We start from the raw sequence: 23,659 nt of genomic DNA on the forward strand, positions 1-23,659 counted from the left end.
GGGGGGGCGCAGACAAAATCAGTTGACACCAGACAGTCCAAATAATTCATATTCTTCATGTCGACAGTCGTATAACATAACGAATACAAATAACCGCTGGATAGGAGATAGATAAGTAAAAAGCAGACTGAAAATTTAAACAAGTAAGCTTTGCTATTTTTGCAGAATGTTAAGATTGGCTGGGTAGTTGCTATAGGCAACCAACAACAGGGCCTGCATCCTTGAAAGCTGCATTCTGAGACCGATTGCGTCCGTGTGACCGGGCCGCCCCATTTCAAAGGCTCCTTCAAATGCGGCCGACCAACAAAGGATCCAATGGGTGGATCCGTCTAGGGCCATGATTCACTGCACGCCAGTAATGAAGCTAACAACCTAGCTACGCAGGTGGCTAAGCTGCAGTAAATGCAGCCGCTGGAAGTCGGTAGCAATTCAATGGTAATCCTCCCTAGACTCTCATTTCAGTTCGTGGTATACTTGGTTTTACGAAGGCACAGACGAACTTGTGGTTTTCATAGGATCAAGCCCTTCAAAAGATGCAGTCCATGGATTTGGTCACAGCAGTAGTCCTACACATGACAGACTAGAAGAGAGGTTCTGAGGTTAGGGAACCCTCAACTGACTCAAGGCAAGAAAGAGAGAAAAGTATATTTTCCCCAAAGCGTCAAACCATTCCTTTTAATACCAGCTGTTAGAATTAACGCTAAGAGTAATCTTGCTTTATTTAGGTCCACGATTCTGTTACGACACTGCAGTAAAATATACACCAGTATTCCCTGTGATGTGGCTCGGGCAGGGTCAAGGACTTGCCAAAGATAAGAGATGCCAGAATGAATGTGGTTGTAGGAGGTAGGGGACCACCCATGAATTCATCATTGCCGACCTTTATAGGGCAACTATCATATTAACACTGGCAGGAATTTTATTTGGCAAATGAAAGAGTAGAAACCTTGTGATAAAAAACAAAGAACATGTCGCTGCGGGTCTTTAAAAACTCATTAAATAGTCTTTCATTGTGCAGAAAATCACATATCACATGTCGTTTTTGCAACCTTTGTTCTGACAGGACAATTTTTATAAATAATGGAGACTGTATTCTTCTATACTCAAGAGAGTGACTTTTATACACTGACAGATTTTTATTGGCCCTAGCAAACTCCTTTATGTGTTTTTACAGAGCAAAATGGCAACTTACTTGTGATGTGTTTTTAAAACATTACCTCACTGCACGTCGGAGTTTCTTCACTGCGATTCAAAGTGGCCAACTACAGCGAATCTGGCACCGACGACAACAGAGTCCCCCGTGAATGTTAGCTTCCGTCAGCAAAGCTTCCAAAATCTTGGATTGCATAAAGACAGCATCCCAAAATCCGTCTGGTTTGGCCACGGCTATTACCAGACCCACGGAGGCCTAGATCCACTGTGGCCTCGCTAAACAAACACAACTCGGAGGTCTGGCTTTGCTTTAGCTGACGGACGTCATTATGCACGTCGATTAAAAACAAACATGCTGGCAGAGAGAAACGTCCAGATTTTCGGTGTGGGCCCAGGGCTGGAAAATCCCCATTGACGCAAGGGTTAGTCAGGGGTAAAGAAGAGAGTGAAGAAGTGTGGGAGGCGGAGTACAGTGGCTACTTCTGGGTGAGGGACAATTCTTGATGCCTTTTTAATGTGTTTAATCTGAGCCGTCCAAGATGCCAATTTACCAGTTAAGCTGTTCCTGAATTGACCCTGAAGCTGAATGTTGATCTCTGCTTTTTTAATTGCCATAAAAAGCAAATGAAAGAAGAGAATGGGGATTATCCAGGTTCATCCAGCCAGCTCCGCAGTGTGTTGTTATTAGTGGAGAAAAGCCAAGATCAAAACAGAGCCTGCCCCCTCCAGCCTGCACAGGAATTAAATTAAAATGGCCACTGTAACCATTCTGTAAACCTGGTCCACGAATTCAAGATTTCAAATATGTATTCTCCGCATTTAGTGCAAATTTCTTCAGGATTTATTCATTTAAACACAAAACAAAGACAAAAAGTGTATAACTGTGTTTCTGCATGACACAAGTCAGTCTGAGACAAAGGAAAATATCAATAATGTCATATCACAACACATCAGCCACTGAGAAGGCTCAGTGTGAATCAATGACACACACATCGGTTCCCACGCACTCTGTGTGAAGCGTGTCTTCTATATCACACTCGTATCACATGAGCGCACGTGGGCCAATTTGTACCAATATAAATGACTACGTTTATTATTATGGCAGCTAATCATGAACCCTACAAGAGTGCACACACACACACACACACGCAGACCCACACACACCTCAACCCAATCGGGCACTGGTGTCAAGTTGCAGACAGGAAACAGATGGCCTGCTGGGAAAAGAGGCAGAAAAAGGCATGCCAAAGAAGGCCAGAGAAAATGCCTCCCTCCCTCTTTTTTTTCTCACCCTACATCCCTCCTTCCATCATCTCTTCATCCTCCGTTGGAAGGAAAAGGACGAGCGAGGCCGTGGTAGTGTTCGGAGGGGCAGATCAGCGGGCTCTGGCTCGACATCAGAGTGATGGAGTTTTAAATAACAGCCCAGCATGGCTCTGCTGCACTGGGCTGGGAGCCTGCAGGCTGCCCAGGACACACACACATCCCAGTGGAGCAGAAGGTATTTTAAGCCTTCAGGGCATAATAATGTTGTCAAGTGCTGTGTTTAACATTAACACAACAAATGTAAGAGGCACATTTACAGTACAGAGTGTGTGAAATTGAATATGTAACCTGGGTCACGACAAGAAAATTAAAGGAATAGTTCCACGTTTTGGAGAATACACATAATTGCTTTCTCTCAGTGTTAGATGACATTTACTGAAATGCATTGGCTATCAACTTTTAAATATATCTCAGGGCAACGGAAATTGTCAGCTGGTTAGTTTGACTTAAAGTAGGCAGTATAGGTATTAGCTAGAATGTGTCATGGGGATTTATGTGCGGGAAAACCTTCCTGGACAGATGCAGTAACAGGTTCAAATCTCATAAAACCTATTTCTTCGTGACTTCCCTCATTCCCCATTAGAAGACACTGGAGTCCATGAGGCCCGTTCAACAGGTGACCTGTGAAGTTTACTTCCTCCACGAACGACCCCCTGACCTCTGCTTGGTACGCAGCACTGACCCATCAGCTGCTGAGGTCAGATAACCTCTGACCCCGAGAACAGCAATCAGAGATCAATATTGTGTTGAGTAAGGCCGCGCTCCACAGAGGACACATTGATGAGTGGACTGACCCCGGCTGCTCGAGGGTTGCGATCCATCACGTGTTTGGACACATGCATTTTCCAGAATCTCCAAATCTTAGATCTTTATCGTGGTGAAGCACAAACACCAAGACCACGTCAGATGATGTGATGTCCAGACAGTGACTAAAAGTTTCCTTTAAGAGACTCGAGGTGTAATCGATTATTTAGGCTGGCGTCAAATTCCTCTACTTGTTTTTTTTTTTCACATATAATGCAACTAAATTCAAAGTTGAGGGTTTTGGAATTTTCATTTTTAATTGAAAAATATACTGTATAATATACTGTATAACTCTGTTCCAACATCAGTAGCTGTTTGTTGTAAATAAATATTCAAATAAGCAGTGGGATACAAACCAGTCCTATAAAAGCTTAGCACCTTATTACATATTAATTGACATCACTTCACAGCAGATGTTCTCCCTTCAACTGGCCGACATCTGAAAACCTCATTTAATGCTTCATTCAAAAACCCTGGGCTGTAAAACACACAGACGTCATTAAGCACGTCTGCTAATTTATAAAACCTGAAATAAAGCAGCGATATAAAAACTACTAAGGCAACGCAACCAGAAACACATGTTTACTGAAACCTGGTTGAAGTGGGTCCGACTTTAAACACATGTTTAGATAGGAACCTCCAAACAAAGTCTCTTCATCTGAGACCCTGAGTCTTCATTAAATTCTCACCCTGTAATCCTGCAGCAAAACACTTGGGCCTTTATTGGAAGTCTCGCTGGATTGTTGAGGAGTGTTTGGGCTTTTTCAAAGTCTCCAGACTTCTAATGTGGAGGCGATGGAGCCAAAACACAAAAACTTTGTCTCACTAAAAAGAGCCCGTCTGTGTTTGTCTCTCTTTTTCTTTCTCATTTCAGTTAGGCCGTAAAACGTTTGGCAAAGCTTTACAGAAACACTTCATATATTCAAAATCAAACCATATTTTCATGATTAACGTCATACAAAGATATAAATGTCTCTTTCTCTCTCAGTCAACAGTTCTATTTTTTTCCAGCCATGCCACTAAATCCTCCTCTCAAATCAAGTCTCTCTGCCCTTTCTGGCCACGCAGCACATGTTCCCGGGCTCGTAGCGATCCTCGCCTCTCAGAACAAATTGAGTTTAATGGGGGTGAGGCAGGGTGAGCCGAGGGGAAGGTAAAGAGAGGCCTGAAAAAACACAGCACATGCTTCTCCGTGCAAGTCCCAGTGAGGAGAACCACAGCGTTACTGCTTCCACGCCATGACATTACTCCTGAGCCCCCAGTGCCACAGTTACATGCACTGGGTTGAGCAGAAACACAGGAAAACGTACATTTTAATATGACTTTTAACGAAGGGAAATGTCATTATGTTGAGTTTTATCTCTCTTGTGCTGCTTTTGGACATGCACTGAACTGCACTGCACTGACATGCATCTTTTCCTGCCAGCCCCAGAGGAAAATGTCCGGAAAATGTCCGAGTGAGCCCATGTGAGAATACAGCAGGAAGATGTCTCAGCGAGTCGGTGTGGTGATGACGTTTCTAACCTGCGACAGATTCAAAACCGGAAGAATCCAAATATCTCAGGATGAAACAGAGGAGCCATACATGTAGAGGACGAAGACGAAGATGTCAATGTAGAAAGACAACGAGATTCAAGAGCTTTTGGTGATGAGGGCCGACAATCTTCCAGAAAATGTCCTGTTGTTGTGAACATGTCTGACCCAGTTGTCAAAGAAACGTTTCACCCGACAGTGACTCATCTTCCTATAGAAGAAAATGTGAAACAGCATCGTTTTACCACGAGCAGGTTAAGATCACACTCACTGGCAGATACCAGTTAACCCAGTTGACACGCAAGTGAGCAAACATACACACCTTGGGCAAAAACCCTGACATGAACACACTCAGTTGGAATGCACCTCAACCCTGGTCTTTTCCTGCATGGTGCAATGTTCTGCTTTAATTAACTGGACTATATGTGCAGGTTCTTCTGAGGGCAACACACACTGGATCTCTCTCAGAGGGGCAGCGTCCTTCACCTTGACCCGAGAGAAAATTAATTTTCCTGGGTGTGCATGGTTTGTTAAAGGGCAGGAACGCTTGCTGAATAAAGCCATTCAAGAAGTCCTCTGGCACGCAACTCCCAGACATGAGCAGGAACTGGCCACGCAACTTTTCTGGATTACACACCGCAAATACCAATCTAAGGGTGGTATCACTGAGTTTAAGTTGTTTCCTTTCAAACAAGACTGACACATACATGTATAGATGTTTTAGGACAAATGTTTAACTGATTAATGTAATATAATATATTACAGTATTAGGGCCATGTTGAAGAAAGAAAATCCTGAGATTATAAGAATAAAGTCGTACTTTGTTCACTGAAAATGTAATCTTCACCAGAGGCTTCAAGTTTCCACATCACACTTTTGTAAGTTGCAATGTCACAAAATCCTGCATACAGATAAAATGAATCTGGTGAACAATTGTGTTAGTTGTGAATAAAACACTCTCCTCTCAACTGTATCTTGATCTGTGCATCGCTGAAGTCTGTGTTTTGCTTCCTCAGGTGTTAAGTTCTTTGAATCCCCCCCCCATTGCCTGTGAACCGTAACCCTTTTCCTTCACCCTCTCCCACCTCGATGACCTTTTCAGATCTACCAGGATCCAGAGGACTTATCCCCACACTCTCACCGGGAGATGAATAACTCCCCACAGATGAGCCTCCCTCCAATCCCCTCCATCCAGGACCAGTCCGGCCAATAACACTGGCATCAGAGGAGCAATAAAACACTGCTCCTGCAGGAGAAGGCTGCCTGGTCAAACTTCAAGCCATTTCAAAGAAGTGGCCTGAGAGGAAAAGGAAAAGTCCGGTTGTTGAAGATGAACTACAACGAGAAGGGCTCTTCCATTTAGAAGCAGAACTATGGTCAGGTCACCTGTTTCACAGATATTATTCTAAATTAATATTTCCCCCTCTGTTTCGGAAAAGAAAATCTCTATCCACACGACCTTCGTTTTACCAAAAACGAGAACGTCCAGACGAGAACACACAAAAACGACAATGAACACTCTAACAAGCCGGGCCAGTAGGTGCCGATAAAGTCTTCCATCAACGCTCCGTCAACTACCAGCACTGTGGTCCAAGTAATATTGGGAGAGGGAGGCTCCTGTGAATGTCGCAACGCGAATCACATGAGTAACGCAACGCGTGTGAACGCACGATAAGTAAGTAGGAAAGTAATGAAGAAAGCAAGCGAGCAAGAAAGTAAAGAAGCAAGGAAGTAAGAAGTGAGTAGGAATTCAGTAAGTAAGAAAGGAAGGAAGAAAGAAAGTAAAGAAGGAAGGAGGGAAGGAAGGAAGGAAGGAAATAAGAAAGTAAGAAAGTAAGTAGGTAAGGAAGTAAATAAGAAAGTAAGTAAGTTCGGATGGAAGGAAGGAAGGAAGAAGGTAAGGAAGCAAGTACAAAGGAAGGAAGCAACTACTCTAGGAGAGCTGAAACATTTAGGAATGCATGCTGAGAGAAGAGAGAGAGAGAAGGATAAAAATCAAATCAAGACAAGAGAAGGAAAGAAGAGGGGCTTGGAAAGGAAAGAGGTCTTTTGCTTGTCTGTGAGAGAACCAGGCCAAAGCTCCGCACTGTGCCAGGTTCCACTCAGACTAGACAAAGTAAATACAAGCATTTAATGAAAAAGAGAAAAAAGGAAGTGAGTAGGTGGCGGAAAGAGCGGTGTGTGTGTGTGTGTGTGTGTGTGTGTGTGTGTGTGTGTGTGTGTGTGTGTGTGTGTGTGTGTGTGTGTGTGTGTGTGGAGCTATACGGGAAGATGTGAAGATAAAAGAGCACGAGAAGGTCTGACTGTCTGTTTTTACAACTGAGCAGTCGTCTCTTATCTGACGGCCGGACACAGATTTACACAGATTACCACAGCATTGTCAAACATGATGTCACATCTGTGTGTGTGTGTGTGTGTGTGTGTGTGTGTGTGTGTGTGTGTAACGTTCATTCATCTCGCTCACTAATCATTTCTACTCAATCCCTGCGTCCACCTCCACATCCACATTGCTGCTCTGGAATAATAAAAAACGAGAGCGAGTTAGCGTCCGGGCTCATTCCTGCGCCGCTGTCAGTCCCCGGCCCGTCCTCTCTTCTCGTAACCAAAACCACACACTAATTCATAAATTACAAACAAAGGGTCCCTTGTGGTTTGGGAGGGACCGGGCCCGGCGCTGCAAACTGGCGCTACATGGGGGGAGCGGCTACACGCGTCAATTAGAGAGAGAGAGAGAGAGGTGGGAGAGAAGTTGGTCGACGGGCACAGAGAGGTAGGTGTGGATGCTCAAAAACAAGCTCCCACATTTACAGTCTCACAAACAGGCGAACTGTAAACACACGTTCGACACAGAGAGGAAAACACATACACACAACGACACACACACACACACACACACAGGATTTGGAAGCCATCGAAACTATTCTGTCATTTTTCGGAGCCCAGGAACTGACTGCGCCATTGTGTGGTCTGAGCAGCTCACTGGGTTTTTAGGTCCTGTTTTACGAGGGGTGCGACGCTGGAAGTGAAGCCTGCGGTGTGTGAAGCCAAGCTTCTTTAATAAACACTGGTACACACGTGCAGTATCTGGAGTGTGTGAATGAGCTGTTCGAATGGTAGTAGAACACATTCCTCCGCCAAGGCCCAACGGTCCCTTTAAATGCAATCGAATTTCATCTAGATCCACGATTCTTTGGGAAAACTGAGACATAAAATACCAGATTCTTCCCCTGACCAGTCCTTCCACAAAGTTTCGAGGGAAATCCATCCAGTTGTTTTTGTGTAATCTTGCTCACCAACCAATAAACAAACATATAAACAAACCAGAAAACTAAGTGACAGGGTTGAAAACATAACCTCCATCCCACACACACGAGAAATGAGAATAACTGTTGGTTTTAAAGGAGCCAGTGTTGACAGGCCGTTGTCAGGCATCGCTTAAGTCGTGCACTTCATCGCCGGGCGCATCCGAGTGATCTCATCTGTCCACACGTGAAGCCGTCAGTTCCCCGTCAGGAGTCTAATCCAGTCAGTCAACCTGGCAAATCCCCCCCCCCCCAGCTCCCGAACACTTGTTTCCCTGCGTTTCACAGGAATTCCACCGCGCACGGACTCAAACTCAAACGCCAGTTTTAACGCTCACATGTTCTCTCACATCCTCAACGCTAAGACAGCGAGAACATTCCTAAAGGCAACGATGAAGGTGAGGAATTGAAACTGGGGGGGGGGGGGGGGGGGAGATCCTCAGATGACACAGAAACTCTCACAGCCGCAGCACAAAGTCAAATATCCACACATTTAAAAGCTCAGGCGAAAAAAAACAAGGTGACACTTACACACACATTGCCGAATGGAAAATCCTCCAGGGTCCGGGGCAGTAACTTTCTCTGAAGAGCGTGTGTTTGTGTGTGTGTGTGTGTGTGCGGCGGTCTGCCTTGTCAAACACTCCCACCACCACCACCGCCTCCTCCTCTTCTCCGTCCCGCCAGGAGAGTTAGGACCAGCTTTGCCGTAAAAACAAGCGCTCACGTGAATAGTCCGCAGTGGGTCCCACCAGAGAGAGAGAGAGAGAGGGAGAGAGAGAGAGAGCACGGCCCAAAAAAGGAAAAAGCAAGGAGGGCGAGAGCAACAAAAAAACCAAAACAGATACCCCCTTTAAGAAGGTATGCTCCTTTATGGTAACTCCCACTTTTTGTTTAAAAGCCAGATGGAGTATGAAGAGAGAGAGTTTCCTCCTCTTTTCTTCTTCTCATCCGGAGAGACTATAACGACTGAGGGCTCTTCTAATGCCTCCTTTTCTTTTTTAAGTTTTCCCCTTCCTTCCTGCGCTCGGGGAGAGAGAGAAAGTTAAACCTGGCTTTAGACAACTGGAATGTGACAGCAGGAGAGAGAGAACACACACACACACACACACACAGAGAGAGAGCGAGAGAGGGTAAGGGAGGGAGGGAGGGAGCGAGTGTGTGTGTGTAGAGAGAGAGAGAGAGAGAGAGAGAGAGAGAGAGAGAGAGAGAGAAGTGGTACATGTAGTGTCCACCTCCACAGCTCAGTGCTGTGTGAGTGAGCAGTCAGAGAGGTGGAGAGGGAGGGAAGGAGCAGGCAGGAGGAGGAGGAGGAGGAGGCTGTGAGTGTGTGCATGAGTAAGACTCTGACACACACACACACACACACACACACACACACACACACACACACACACACACACACACACACACACACACACACACACACACACACACACACACACAGAGAGAGAGAGAGAGAATTTAATGTGCAGCTTCAGGAAAGAGAGTTTGCTCCAACCTGGTGTGTGAGAGCTGTGCGGCTCCAGGCTGCATCTGAACCAGGTCTATGAGGTTTTTTACATGTTGTATAAATATTGTTATTGTGTTGATGTGCTCTGCTTCACACGACATCATCTTCACTTGTGTCCGTCCTGGGAGAGGAATCCCTCACTTCTGACTCTCTGGGAGGTTCTCCCCCCCCGCCCCTACGCCCTCTTGTAGTTTTTCCTCACCCAAGTCGAGCCTCAAGGACACAATTAAGTTCCAATTGTGATTAGGTCATAGAAAAAATAATTAATTGATTGACACCATGAGAGAAAACAAATGGCTTAAATCTTTGTCGCTCTTCATCCTCCTCTTCTCCTCCCACCTCTCCTCACCCCCCTCTCTCACCCCAATATCATTTTTCAGTACAATTTTTTATCTCTTGCCGTTTTGAAGTTAGATCAACCACTTTGGAAATGTTTGCATTCATCCCGACTTTGTCCTCATGTCAGGAATTTCATGGAAAGACGTTCATGCCTCGTAACAAAGTCTCTGATTTGATGTTATGTCTGTGGAAAATGCTTTTTGGTTTGTGCGTTTGTAAATAAAGTCCTGAGAAAGAAAAGGTTTCCTTGTGTGTGACTGAACCAACAATTACCCACAACTCTCCTCTCAGCGTAGATCTATGGATCTGAAGAGACATTGAAATTGCAGAAGTACAAATTCCAGTTTAAGACGCCTTGGGAATTTCTCCCTTTGACTCCCCCCCCCCCGACTGTCCCTCACACACACACACACATTAATTCTGCGCTCTCCTTTTCCCTCTCCCTCTCTCTCTCCTTCCGAGTCCACCGCAGGAGGGAAAAATGAAACCAGCCACAGACTGGAAAGCATTAGTACCAACCACTCCTCCACCCCCAGCCCCCCCCCCCCCCCCCCCCCCCCCCATCATGATTCATTCAACACGCTCGGCACACAAATGATGAAAACGATGGATCGCAAAATTAAGAGCTTGTCTTTGCGCCGTGCACACAGCGCGACACACGAAAACAGTAGTGTACGCAATTTACGAGTGTGTGTAGCCGGCAAAGTTGGCAAAGCGAGTTCTCGTCCAGAGCTCTGCTTATTTTGCAGTTTCCAGCCCAACAAAGACGCAGTCGCTCATTTGGGGGGAACGGGCCAAGCAAAAAAAGAGGGGAGATGTTTGTGTGTTTGTGCGTTCAGTCTGTCCGTGTAGCATTTGTGCTTGTTTTTAAGGAGGTTTGTACTCGTGTTTACATGCATTTGTGTTGGCTTCACTACATGCTCCCATTATCCGACGTTTGTAAAGCAGACAAACAGCCCAAAGCCAAACGCAGAACATTCCTCCGCTCTGGAAAGTGCTTCCTATGTTGGGGGCTGGACTGGACACGGGGACGCAAGTGGCTTTGAGTAGCGGCAGTGGAGCGGCAGACCCCAAAATGATCATCAGACCGGCAGGCACCCCCCCCCCCACCAGACACACACCAGTGTTAATTATTAGTGCTGAGACCTATGGCCTCAATAACGTGACGCACAGGCCACGTATAGGACTGAGGGGTCAGAATCGAGTCACACAGGATGGAAGATCGATTGATTTTCCACGATATCATGAGACTGTCAACACAACGGAGATAAAGTATTGTTGAGAATAACACACTTAGCTGAGTACGATAATGGCTACTTCCTCCATCGCCCTCTGGATTCTACACAGATTATCTCTGCTTATCTTCAGCTTTTGTCAGCAGGTGATGATGCTCATTCAGAATTGAGTTAATCACTCTCAGGGCTCATTGATCCTATCATGCTTTATCCAGTCACCTGGGTTTATCAGTGCAGGCCTGTCATGCTGCTTCCCCATCGTGTTTACTAAGTGATCTGTAAACAGACGAATCGAAACATCAGGTCAGGAACTCATTCTAACGATTATTCCAACAACACGTGAACATGAGGCTCCCGTGTATAAAACAGGATTAAAAGCAGCAGAGACTGTGCAACGTGAGAGAAAGATTGGATTGGATGTACAGAGAAGGTGAGTGAACCATGTGAGGGGAGAGAGAGGCCGAGGGAAAGTCGGAGGAGCTGTGAGAACTTAAAAGGGAATGTAACACCTTGTTTTTTTCCAAATCCACTTTGTTCAAGATTTATTTTTAATCTGATTAAAGGCCTTACAGACTTTTCCCCCCCGAGGGCCAGTGATCACATCGACTGGGTATTAAACGAGATTTGTGATGTGTGACCACAGCACATAAAACTGAGCGTGGACGTGTCCGAGGGAGGGAAAATCCAGCAGAATGAGGACGTGATTTCACCGGATTTTATTCGCCTGTGCGTATTGCGAGTGGCGCCTGGGTGAACCAAACTTGCCGGCATATGCACGAGGATGCGAGGGGCCGACATCAGCTGCAGCCGACTGAACGCGCTGGCAAAGCACAAACCCACAACCTCTGGTGTTACCGCCAAATACTCCATCCCGTCTTCCAGAGAACACGCCCTGAGTGGGATTCACCAACTTTCAGCACCAAAAGGACAGGAACACTTTTGTCCAATAACGAGTCGAACCCGTGCGTTGCAGAGATGATGTTATACCAACCACACTCAACACCTTTTATGGGCATTGGCCGAAACCAACTACAACCACTATTAACGCAGCACCCCGACACACGCAGGCCGGTGGAGGTCGCGTGCAGTGTGTTTTCTCGCAGCAGTGGTCCTGAGAGTGCCAGCTGCGGCTGTTATTCCAGGGTTTCTGCAGAGTCAGGCCTGTGTTACGAGGCAAGGGAGCGTTCAGAGGGGCCGTTTCATTCCTTTCTGCGTACAACTCAACGGCTGTTTCTTAACACACCTTCTGCCAGGTTCTTGGTTTGTTTTACCCCAGTAAAATACTTAATTGGTCGGAGTCGCGGCCACGTACTGTATAATGATGCAACAAGAGCCAACACTCCGACATAACCGCTTAAGTATTCGAAAGTTAAGTTAGGCAATTTTATTATGTTTGATACTGGCCTGGTGAAAAAGAAAACAACACCTAATCTGGCAGTGCCTCGTATATTTTAGTATTTTAAAGGAGACGCTCATATTCAGGTTCATAATTTTAATAAGTGTTATTACTTGAAAAGGTTGTTAGGGGGCCTGCGTGAGTAGCTAGGTGTACATTAGGCAAATGTCGCCATTATGATGTCTGGCAGTGTGAAATTACTGCACTGAAAACAGACATATGTTGCCCATGTTTACAAGCCACTGGGACGAAGTTGGCATCATTAAATGCAGAGTGCGTGTGTGTTTTCCTGCAGCTATAGGATGAGCTTCAGCGGGGGAATCATGGGGCCCGGCAGCAGCAGCAGCGACTGCCCGCCTCCCTGCCGGCCTGGCTGGACTGCAGCTCCACACAACCAGGCCAAAGTAAACATCTTCCCCACAGTCTCCTCTGCTGACATGACATGATTGTGCGCTGGGGAGCCGGAGGACTGCGCGGCTCGCAGCGGTTACATGTGCACCTCAAGTATCTCCGTGCATGTATACATTCGTGCATGTGTGTGTCCTTGCGTACGTCTGCAGAACCAATTGGGACAATTCGAGCCCTCAAGCTTCTGAATTACATCTTTATCTTCCTCTATTTTTCCCTGTTACATCTAAATCACCCCCCCCTGAGCAGCGAGCAGGCAGCCACAGTCTCCACTGCTCGGATGGTGTCCATTAAAAACACCAGGAGCACAGAGCGGTGAGCACACCTCTGCCAGATCCCACAGTTTAATCCCTGCAGGGAAGCCTTGACCAAAATGAACCAAACCGGCAGCTTCTATCCGCACAGCCCCACATTTTATTTGCCCAACTGAAGGGAAATAGATGTTGGAAACAGCAATTAGAGAAAACATAAAAAGAAAATCGAACTTAGACAAAAATGAGCTGAATACCGACCAGAGTAAAATCTGCTTGTATCATTTCTAAGTTAATTCAATTCTCACTCCGAGGTCAAGAATGAAATTTGAATTTAATTGAACTTAAAGTCCCATCTCTTTCTGCTCCATAGAGAAAGATTGTGTGACATACTGGCAAACGAGGAAACTACGAGTTTCCCATTTTATTTTAATAATGGTCCAACTAGGGGAAAATCAGTCACTTTATACATCCGGCACCAAATAGAGGCTGTAGACATGTATGAAAACTCATATTAAAAATGGTCTCATTAGGTTTTTTAGGGATCTTGTTTCCATTTGGAGGTTTCAACCCCAGGGTTGGAAATGCTTGAGTTGCCAACTCCATCAAGCCCCCTCCCTCACCTGCCCTGGATCCCACGTTAACCACCTAAGTGCCACAATTAATCCATTTCCTCTGCAGCAATTAGACCTGCTCATTAGGTTTTCCATGACCTTTTATCCCCCCAGAGAGAGTCTGGTGTGCGTGGTTCAAAAGAGGCTGTGTGGCTCGTTCAGGGTGATACATTACACAGCAGTGAAGACGTGGAGGAACATTTAGAAGATGGAGGTCTCCACATTGAGCTTCAATACTTCTCAGGAGTGGGGGGGGGGGTTAGAGCTGGGAAAGGAGGCCTGAATGTGGGACTGACACAAGAAGGAGAAAGGGACGGAAACTTTTTTTTTGTCCCTGGATATGATCTTTTCATCATGGATGTCCATAAATCATGTTTATCTCCGTCCTTCCAGGTACAAAGACGCACACACATGCGGGAGCAGGATGCCCTCGGGCTGTTTCTCTTTGCTCACCGGGCAGAGGAAGGATGTTGACAAATAGAAAAATGATGTTATGAGGCTGCAGGACAGGCCTCAGACGTCTGGTAGCTGAATAAATAAAACCCTTCCTGCAACTTTTATACCAGCACATCACAAAAAAAAAAGAGCGTCAGAACGTAAAGTTGTATACGTGTTGCAAAGAGGCAGAGTTTTCCGTCCCAGCTTCAGAAGACGGGAGGTCAAACTCGGACAAAACAAAACATTGCAAGTAAAGACACTTCAAAGCCGCCACATTGGAACCTTGCTTTTTGAAGAACGTGCCCCAGAGAAGGCTCATCCATCAACCTGCAGCAGTCGCACTGGGGCGTAAATATTTCCATGTTTAGGCTACGAATAATTTGCAAGACAGAGGACAGTGCTCCGAGTTTATTTTATACCTTAATCTTCTTCAAATAATGAAACGTCAAATATTTAGAGCTGCGGTTAATCTGCAGCGGGACTCCTGAAGTTGTTTCTGCTTTTTCTGACAAATAAACAAACCATGGGGACTTCCTCCTTGGGGGGGGGGGGGGGGGCTGTGGCGGCTGTGCAGATTGTGTGTGTGTGTGTGTGTGTGTGTGTGCGTGAGATCTGATGGGAGACTGATGGCAGGTTTCAGACCATTTGCTGCTGTGTTATTGCTGAGAAACGCGTCCACCCCGGAGGCTGTGTGAGGAAGAAGCTGGAGCTCTGCCGGTTGATGGCTTTCTAAATCACGGGCAAGCCGGGGGCCAATGCGTGCACACTCCTACCTGCACGTGTGAGTGTGTGTGTGTGTGTGTGCGTGCACCCAAACGCCAACTTATAAACACACACTCGACACTTATTCATGCAGATATATAGACTTATAAAACAGTTTCCTAATTATTCTTTACTTGGCAGGCTGCAGGAGCCACTGAAACAGCACTTAGGTCATCATAGGAAAGGAACGATTTTAAGTGGGTTAACACCTCTGTGAAACGAGCTGGCCCACACACACACACACACACACACACACACACACACACACACACACACACACACACACACACACACACACACACACACACACACACACACACACACACACACACACACACACACACACACACACACACACACACACACACACACACACACAGGGAGGCAGGGAGTTCAGTTCATGATCTTTTCAAAAGAAACAAAGTCAATATTTCTTTAAACACTCTATAGACTTCCTCAGATTATCAGAACTAAAGACCTTTTTGCGGATCAGGGGGTTTGTTCGTGAATTAATTTGTACTTATTCATTTACTTATTCACTATCCATCAAAACGCCATCTCAGGTTTTAAGGTTTTTGTGGCATCAATCACTTTGTGTAAGTAGACGCCACTATTTATAGCTGAAACAAAACATTGTACAGACCCCCGCCACACACACACACACACACACACACACACACACACACACACACACACACACACACACACACACACACACACACACACACACACACACACACACACACACACACACACGGATATGCACGCCAATGCTACCAATCATGTGCAGACAGACATCCTCCGCTCTCTATTCCGACACAAATGGGGTCAATTCTACACACACTCAACCACCAATGAAAGAGGATCCCCCAAAATTACCACTTTGCTGGAGCCTGGAGCAAACCAGTGACTTCATGTCTACAGCAACAAGACTGATTTACTCACATCCACCCCCCCCCCCCCCCCCCTCTCAACTCTGACCACAGCACAGAAAACCCACCTACTCCCTCTGAGAGCGCACACACACACACACACACACACACACACACACACACACACACGCCCCTCGCCTCTATCTGTTAAACGTTTACACCATTCCACATCCTTCCCTTTTTTCTCCGCTGCCCCTTCCTCACAAAACACTTCGCCGCCCCACCTCAGCAGCCGAACTGTTAGCAGAGTACGTGGTGTTATCAGCGGCAGATAAGGGGAGGTCAGAAAGGGACTCAGAGCCAAACGACTCCGTAAACACAGCCGAACGGCCTGTGTATCATTGTCTGCGCTGGCCCGATGGTTACAGAGATAGAGGATGGACGGATTCAACCGTCACACAGCAAAAGACGTAGAATCAATTGACTGTGATAAGAACTTCACGACTCGGATTAATCACCAGTTTACACCACGAGCTCTGAAAGGAGCTGTGGGCAGAACATGGGAATCACACCGACACCGCCAAAGAGGAATTCACAGTCCTTCGAGAAACATAACAATAATTTTTAAGACGCAGTGTAGGAACTCGCAAATATAAAACCCCTTTTCCTAGAAATCTGGACACTTAAGTGCCAAACGTAACATTCTTCTTGGTGCGGATCTGGGATTGTTTTGCCACCGATTCTGGTGGGTTTGAGACGCTTCAGGCCACGGTGCTGAGAGACCTCTTCCTGGTGCTGGAGGCGACTGAGGCGCGTGTGTGTGTGTGTGTGTGTGTGTGTGTGTGTGTGTGTGTGTGTGTGTGTGTGTGTGTGTGTGTGTGTGTGTGTGTGTGTGTGTGTGTGTCTCCAAGCTTGAGGTTAATGAATTACAGCCTTGACAGTACAGGATTATCCCAGGGGTGGGAAACAGATAAAAAGGAAGATAATCATTCTCCCTCATCTGCACAGACATAAAGCCAAAACAGAAGATGGATGTAATGCCAGACTTTTTTTTTTTTAACTACGTTCTGAGGGTGGAAAACAAGTTTTTAAGCTTTGAACTTGGCTTCCGTTGCTCCCTCCTAAAAGAAACTGCTTCAGAGTCAGAAAACAAACACTGCATTCCTTCAGAAACCTTTCAGAGTCTCTACATGATGGGAAAGTTGTGTCGCTTGATGAAATACTTGAAAGAAAATGAAAATTGCCTCTTGCCATTTCCACTGGGGGTGACTGCATTCGAGTTTGTAGTAAAAGTTTAAATAGTCTTAAATTAGCTTGACACTGAGTTTAAACACCATAGACTGAACACTGAGGTCAAGTTGATCAGTGAGTGAACACCGCCCCCTGGTGGAAGAGAGAAAGAAGCCCTCAGTAAAAGGTGCGTTGGGGACTCACCACAGGTGTAGATGACGTTGAGGTACTTCCTGGTGCCGGAGTAACACGGATCTCCAAAGTCTCTGGTGGAGGCTCGGACCAGGCAGCTCTTCTTGCCCTGACAGCGAGCGTTGAGGACCTGCAGGGCCACAGACGACTGGCAGTCTGACGGAGAGACGGAGAAGGACCAGGTCAATTCGGACTAAATCACTTTATATCCACGGTTGTTCTTAAAATATCTGTTCTGGTCATGTTACTGTAACTAAATGGAAAATTTACCTTATTAGTATATAAATCAATTAACAGTCTGTTAACAGTAAATTGAATTAAAATCAATTAACTAAAATCCATTTCATGAACATTAATCAAGATATTCTTATTGTTCTTGTTACATGTGATTCTCTTGCTCCCTGTTAAGTGTTTGATGGACAAGCAGCACTTCAGGCACAATAACAATACACGAGTCTCTGACAGCTACAACGGAGATGGACCCACACACACACACACACACACACACACACACACACACACACACACACACATACCTGCACACACATGCGCTGCAGACAGTAAAGGACCATCTCTCACACACAAAGGTTTTCCCAGCTCCCACGGTGGAGCCTCTGTCCACAACAGACCCTCACAGAGGAACCTCACCGGGGCCTCACATTGTCTAAAGAGATACCTGATCCAGTGTGTGTGTGTGTGTGTGTGTGTTTGTGGAAGTGGGTGTGGGTGTGCGTGTGAGTGTTTGTGTATGGGGACCAGATGGAGTAATGGATGGGACTCATACATCATCACTAAGCACCCGACTGCTCCTCCAGATCTTTGTGGAAGGACAGATGAGGCTCTTTTCTTTCCCTTTTCCGCTCTGACTTCCTAACTCCGACAAAAGAAGATCATATGCTAACCTGCTTTTAAATACGATTTTAATGAGCCCACACTTAAATAAAACACCCCTTTAAAGTGGCCTGCAGATTTGGTGTCCGGATTAATTGATGATCTTGAAATTATCGGAGAACAGTTAAGGGAGAAAGTCGTTTAACACATTTGCAAAAATGATCAATAATGATCACAACTCATTGGCTAATAATCGTGATGAAGAATAATTATGCTTGTTAAAGTATAAATGTACTTATATTGAATTTAGCGCAAGAGAACCTGCACCAGAGCCACATATTACAGGTTCAAGCCAATAAACTGCAAATTCAATATGTGAATGAAGACTAAAGAACAAAAATATAAAATACGTAATTCTTCCATTGTCATGCATTTTGAAAACTAGATCTGAAAGTTTTGAATTCCCCTCAAAAAGCACGATCCCAGTGGCATCAGTATTCTACCACCTGTTCCACATCATGAACTTAAGTGACGCTACAGATGGAGGTGTGAGAAGCACTAACTAAGTTGGACGCACCTCCCCCTGGGTTTTGTGGGAAAGTGAATGGCCCTGGGTTCCACATGAATTCCTCCCAGGCCCCTGTATGGTTCCATCTAACTCCTAAAAACAACAGAAGGAGATGAGCCTTTGAAAGTGGACACTGGGGTCTCGCACCGTCTGCCCCGGTGGGCCCCAAAGAGAGATCAAGAAAGAAAAGGTAAAAGAGAACAGGCTCAGCTCACACGTCAGCGGGCCGCAACAAATTATGGCTCAGGTCAAAGGGTAAATGTCGCAGTGAGGAAGTGAAAGACGGTAATCAAGTGGTCGTGGACAGCGTCAACACTGGAAATTCTTTGAATGGTCCTGAACTGTGTGATCCTGCCTCAGAGAGAAAAACAGCAGGTCCGGGTCACAGCTCGTGTGTTACTCTATAAAAAAAATGTGAACTCAAATCAATCAATCAATCATTTGAGTGATGTTCAAAGGGGCAACCGGACGTTTCCCAGCTGGAGACGACAGACTGGAATTCCCGACCACAATGAAGTGAGGTGGAAGACGGCGGCACCGGGGAGACGGACACCTCAGAGGTTAAGTGACTGAGCTGCTAACATCATCTGCAGTAAAAGGTCAGTGATCTCAGGAAAGAGTCAAAGACAATTCATCATTCTATCATCATCTGTCTATAGGAAAACTACTCTAATTTCTAATTGTTCTAATTTCTCAGAGGCAAAGGAGAAATATTTGGGTGTATCTGCAAAATCTAAATAAATAGAAAGCAATATTTATTCATCACTGACCACCTGCTGCTGTAGAAGTACATGCAACATTTGGGATTTTGGACTTTAAGGGTAATCTGCGAAACAAAGGTCTGGTGTAAGTTGGATCACGGGTGAATCTTGTGCAGATATATAAAGATCCTGTATCTATATTTGTTTCTGCAGCACAGTCGCCTCCTAGTCTCCCCGATGTGCTTTAATCTGTTCTCCCTCTTTCTTTCTCTCTTTCCCTTCCCAGAGCGCTCAGTCGAGCCGCTGTGCCACACAGAGAACTTTCCTCCCCACTGACAGACAGGCCCCCATTAGCTGCTGCTTTGATTACTGGCTGTGGGTGATTACTTGAGCAGGGGGCCCACAGTGGGACGGGTGGGTCTGGAGACAGATAGAGACTTCTAGAGACAAGAGGATGGAGACACACACACACACACACACACACACACATACACACATACACACACACACACACGTTTTTTCTTTGTCCACTGGCTTTCTTACCACACACACACACACACACACACACACACGCACACACACACACACACACACGCACACACGCACGCACGCACACACGCACACACGCACACACGCACACAGGGCATATTTTTGTAGTTTAAAAGAGCATTCCTCAGGATCTGACCTTCTCTGGCTCTCATTAACGGCTTTAACACAGACAGGCAAGCATAGAGCCTTTCTCACACACACACACACACACACACACGCACGCACACACAGCGAGGGGAATAGGCATGAATAACCCCCTTTACCTCTAACCTTTACCCTCGACCAGCTCCAAGCCCGTGCACCAAACCCTCCGACCCACCACACACCCAACAAGGACAGGCCTGTGGTGCATGAGAGGAGGTCCACAGTCAAGTCAAGCAACGAGCGAGGGAAGGGAGGAGTTTCCTGCGGCAGACATGCGACATAGGGGTCAGACACAGAGAGCCACAACATTTTTGGCACGTACGTATCCCTTAAATGACTCATAGTTTGATCACCCACCCCCTAGTGGTATTGTCAGTGTGTTGATAAGCTGCCCTGTACCAGCAGCACCTCGACACGGCTCAACAACTCATCCTCAGTCATCCGTCGTACATTCTGCTCGCTTCAACGACCGGCGGCCTCAGATTGTGTCTTCACAGTCAACGTGCCGGTTCTCCCCCCTCTGCAGAATTATCTCAACACAAATACAAAAAATCCACACCAAGGAGAGAACGAGTGAACACGAGTGAACACGAGTGAACACCCCCACCCCAAATTTAACCCCAGCTTTGTGTTGTGGGTGCAGTTTATGTTGATGGACTGAAAGACTGCCTTGCACAACTTTATAGGGCAGTGCTTGTCCCCCCCCCCCACACACACAAACACACGGGTACATATAGTGTATCCACAGCAACCTTTCCAAGGAAATTCTCCATAACAATCCTCCTGGTTTTCCACCCACGCATGCACACCTTTCCTGGAATTTCAAAGACAATGGGCGGACAAACTTTTCACAAGCACTCATCTCCTCATCTCATCTTCTCCTCTGACTCACATGCCACACATATAATTTGATAGGGAGGCTTAAGTCATTGTTGTGGGATGGAAAGTCTTTGTATAATATAAAAAAGTGACTTTTGAAGAGGGGGGGTTTAAAGGACCTGCACACGGCAGGGGCTTTCTGTGGAAGCCATTAAAGAATTTGACACTCTCATTTACTGTAAATGGTCTTTTCAGCAGGATCAACACAGAGGATTCAAGAATTAAAGTATGTATCAAGTGTGGAAGTGTCCTGCAGAACTCACAGCTCCCCTGCACAGACACATGCGTGCACACATGCACATGAGCATGCACAAGAGTTTCCCTCGGCTGCATTTGTAAGTTGATAGCAGGTTATTCCTAGAGTCAGAAGCACTTTGCACGAAAACAGTCGACCCCGCTCATGTGTTACCAGCGGCTATGTTTTACTTTAGATATGAGAGCAACACATCTGATTTACAATCAACAAAAGCTTGTGTTAAACTGGCATCATGGAATGCAGTGTGAAGTTCTTGGTACCTGGCAGACCTTCAGAAATGTCACAATCTACCGTGCACTGACTGAAATCTCCTTCAAAAGAGCTTTGAACACCCTTGACCATAAGTCAGAGACAACACTGACATCCTGCTATTTATCTGCTCCGAGTGCATCGCGGCCGAGGAGCAGCGCAGATAGAGTTACAGTGGAGCAGCTCCAACCCTAACAACTGGAACGGGCTTCCGACAGCCAAGTGTTAAATTTGACCTGCAGCTGTGCATGCCCAGCTTTTTAAAAACTACTGTGATCATCCGACCAGCCCGAGCTTATAGTTAGGAAACATCTTACTGAGATCCTCGTCTGAAGCACATGCTCAAAAGTGAAAGCTCCAGAAAAAAAAAGAAGAATCAGTCTGGGACCCTGCATGCCAAGCATGGGGGGCTATTTAGATGTCAAGAGGTGTGTGTGTGATGGTAATGGGGCAGATGAGAGAGGAGGGCTGAACAGGCCCCTTTGCTTTGAGGATTCTCTATCGCCGCCAAGACCTGTCCGACTCCACCACTCCCACCCCACCCCACAACCAAGGAGCAGACGACATCAAAGGTCCTGACTTTTGTGCGCACATGCCTGTGTGTGTGTGTGCACTTGTTATTTGTGTGTTGCACAGTTCCAGGGCTTCTGGATTCAGCAAGGAAGCAGATACCTGCTCTCTGGAGCTCTTCATTCACAAGACCACTTAAGTAAGACTTCCTCCAGATGAAGAGAAGCATATGTGACAATTTTTCATTAAAATGTCTAAAAGTGAAAAGACCTGTGTTAAATACTTAGTTGACTTGTGCCCTTACATTAGAGTAACAGTGATATAATAGAGAAAATGTTTCCTACATTGTTAAAAACCAGAGAAATGCCACATTTTATTCAAGGTAATGGGACATTTCATTTTGTTCGCCTTTGGGGCTTTGCTTCTCTCTGCTTTAACTTCTGGAGCAAACAACATACGATGGAGGAAAACACACTGCTCACCAGGTAGTCAGTTAACCACTGGGCTGTTTATTCCTTCCACTGGTTGTACTGGTCGCTCGTAATGGATCAAGATTATGCATTCCCATTCGTCCAAGTGCAAATGCACAGGGGAACAGGAAGTCCCAAGAAGATTATGGGAGAAGAAATTGTGGAGAAGACTCCCATGATCCCAAGCTGCTTCACGACGTAGTCAAACAAAGTATTTTGTTTTTATTTTGATTGAGAGCAGCCTAAGATACAGAGAGTCTGTTTAAACAATGTGAAAAATGGACTGTCTGTATTTCTGTAGTTTATAAAGCACCTTTCCAGTCATATCGACCAATTGCATTCAGCCATTCATTTACCATTTATTGTCATCACAGCCTTCAGGGGCAATTTGGGGTTCAGTATCTTGCCAAAGGACTCAGAATGCAGACTGGAGGATCTGAGGATCAAACCACAAACTCTCTGGTTAGGGGACGACCCACTCTACCCCCTAAGCCACAGTCGCCCATGTGGCTCTCTACAGTTCACTTAAAGAAAATAATCACTGTTTGGCAGGTGGCCATCGTTACACTACAATCTTGGTCTTTGGATGAAACAGAACATGTAAGGTGATTCTTTGTGGGGTAAACAGTTTACCCGCAAATCCCAGCTGCTGCCGCCGCACACTGCAATCTCTCTCCACCCAGAGTTCACCTGGACAGGTGCACGCAGCTCTGGGAGTTCAGGCGTCGATCTCACACCTCAGGCAGCGGCGAGCTTGCCAGGGTGGTGCAGGTTAGGAGATTACTAGAACCGTGGCCCATTTTAAACACGTGTTTAAAGAGACGTTAAATCAAAATGGGTTCTAAACGAACGTGTGCGTAACGCGACTGCCGAAGCCTGAGATCATTCAGACGCACAGAATCACAAAAACACACGTGCGAGGTAAAAGAGGGGAAAACATGGGGGGGGGGGGGGGGGGGGACATTTAAAAATAATTAACGGTGTGTGTCTGAGCTGTCACTCAAGACACCCTCACTTCCTGCTCCCGGTGACATGGGAGCCACATCAAAGACGGAGCTGACAGGGGAAATCCCACCAGGGCAGCGCTAGAGCCCAACAGCCCGAGGAGGTGTTAGTGGGTGGTTGGAGTGTGTGTGTG

The 23,659-nt window shown here is 46.1% G+C and overlaps 1 protein-coding gene across 2 annotated transcripts in view; it reads right to left on the reverse strand.

Annotated features, from left to right (window-relative positions):
- LOC117758479 (protein eva-1 homolog A) overlaps positions 1-23,659 on the reverse strand; it is a 67,919-nt gene that overhangs the window by 19,404 nt on the left and 24,856 nt on the right. Inside the window, exon 5 of one of the 2 annotated variants that reach the window (XM_034580184.1) lies at positions 17,377-17,520. In XM_034580184.1, coding sequence (XP_034436075.1) covers positions 17,377-17,520 — 144 coding nt within the window. Of the gene's footprint in view, positions 1-8,648; positions 8,949-17,376; positions 17,521-23,659 lie in introns of those variants that run through there. The other variant, XM_034580185.1, reaches the window with a different exon arrangement.

The sequence above is a fragment of the Hippoglossus hippoglossus genome, chromosome 24 (genome assembly GCF_009819705.1).
Source record: "Hippoglossus hippoglossus isolate fHipHip1 chromosome 24, fHipHip1.pri, whole genome shotgun sequence".
In the NCBI taxonomy this organism is placed as follows: domain Eukaryota; kingdom Metazoa; phylum Chordata; class Actinopteri; order Pleuronectiformes; family Pleuronectidae; genus Hippoglossus; species Hippoglossus hippoglossus.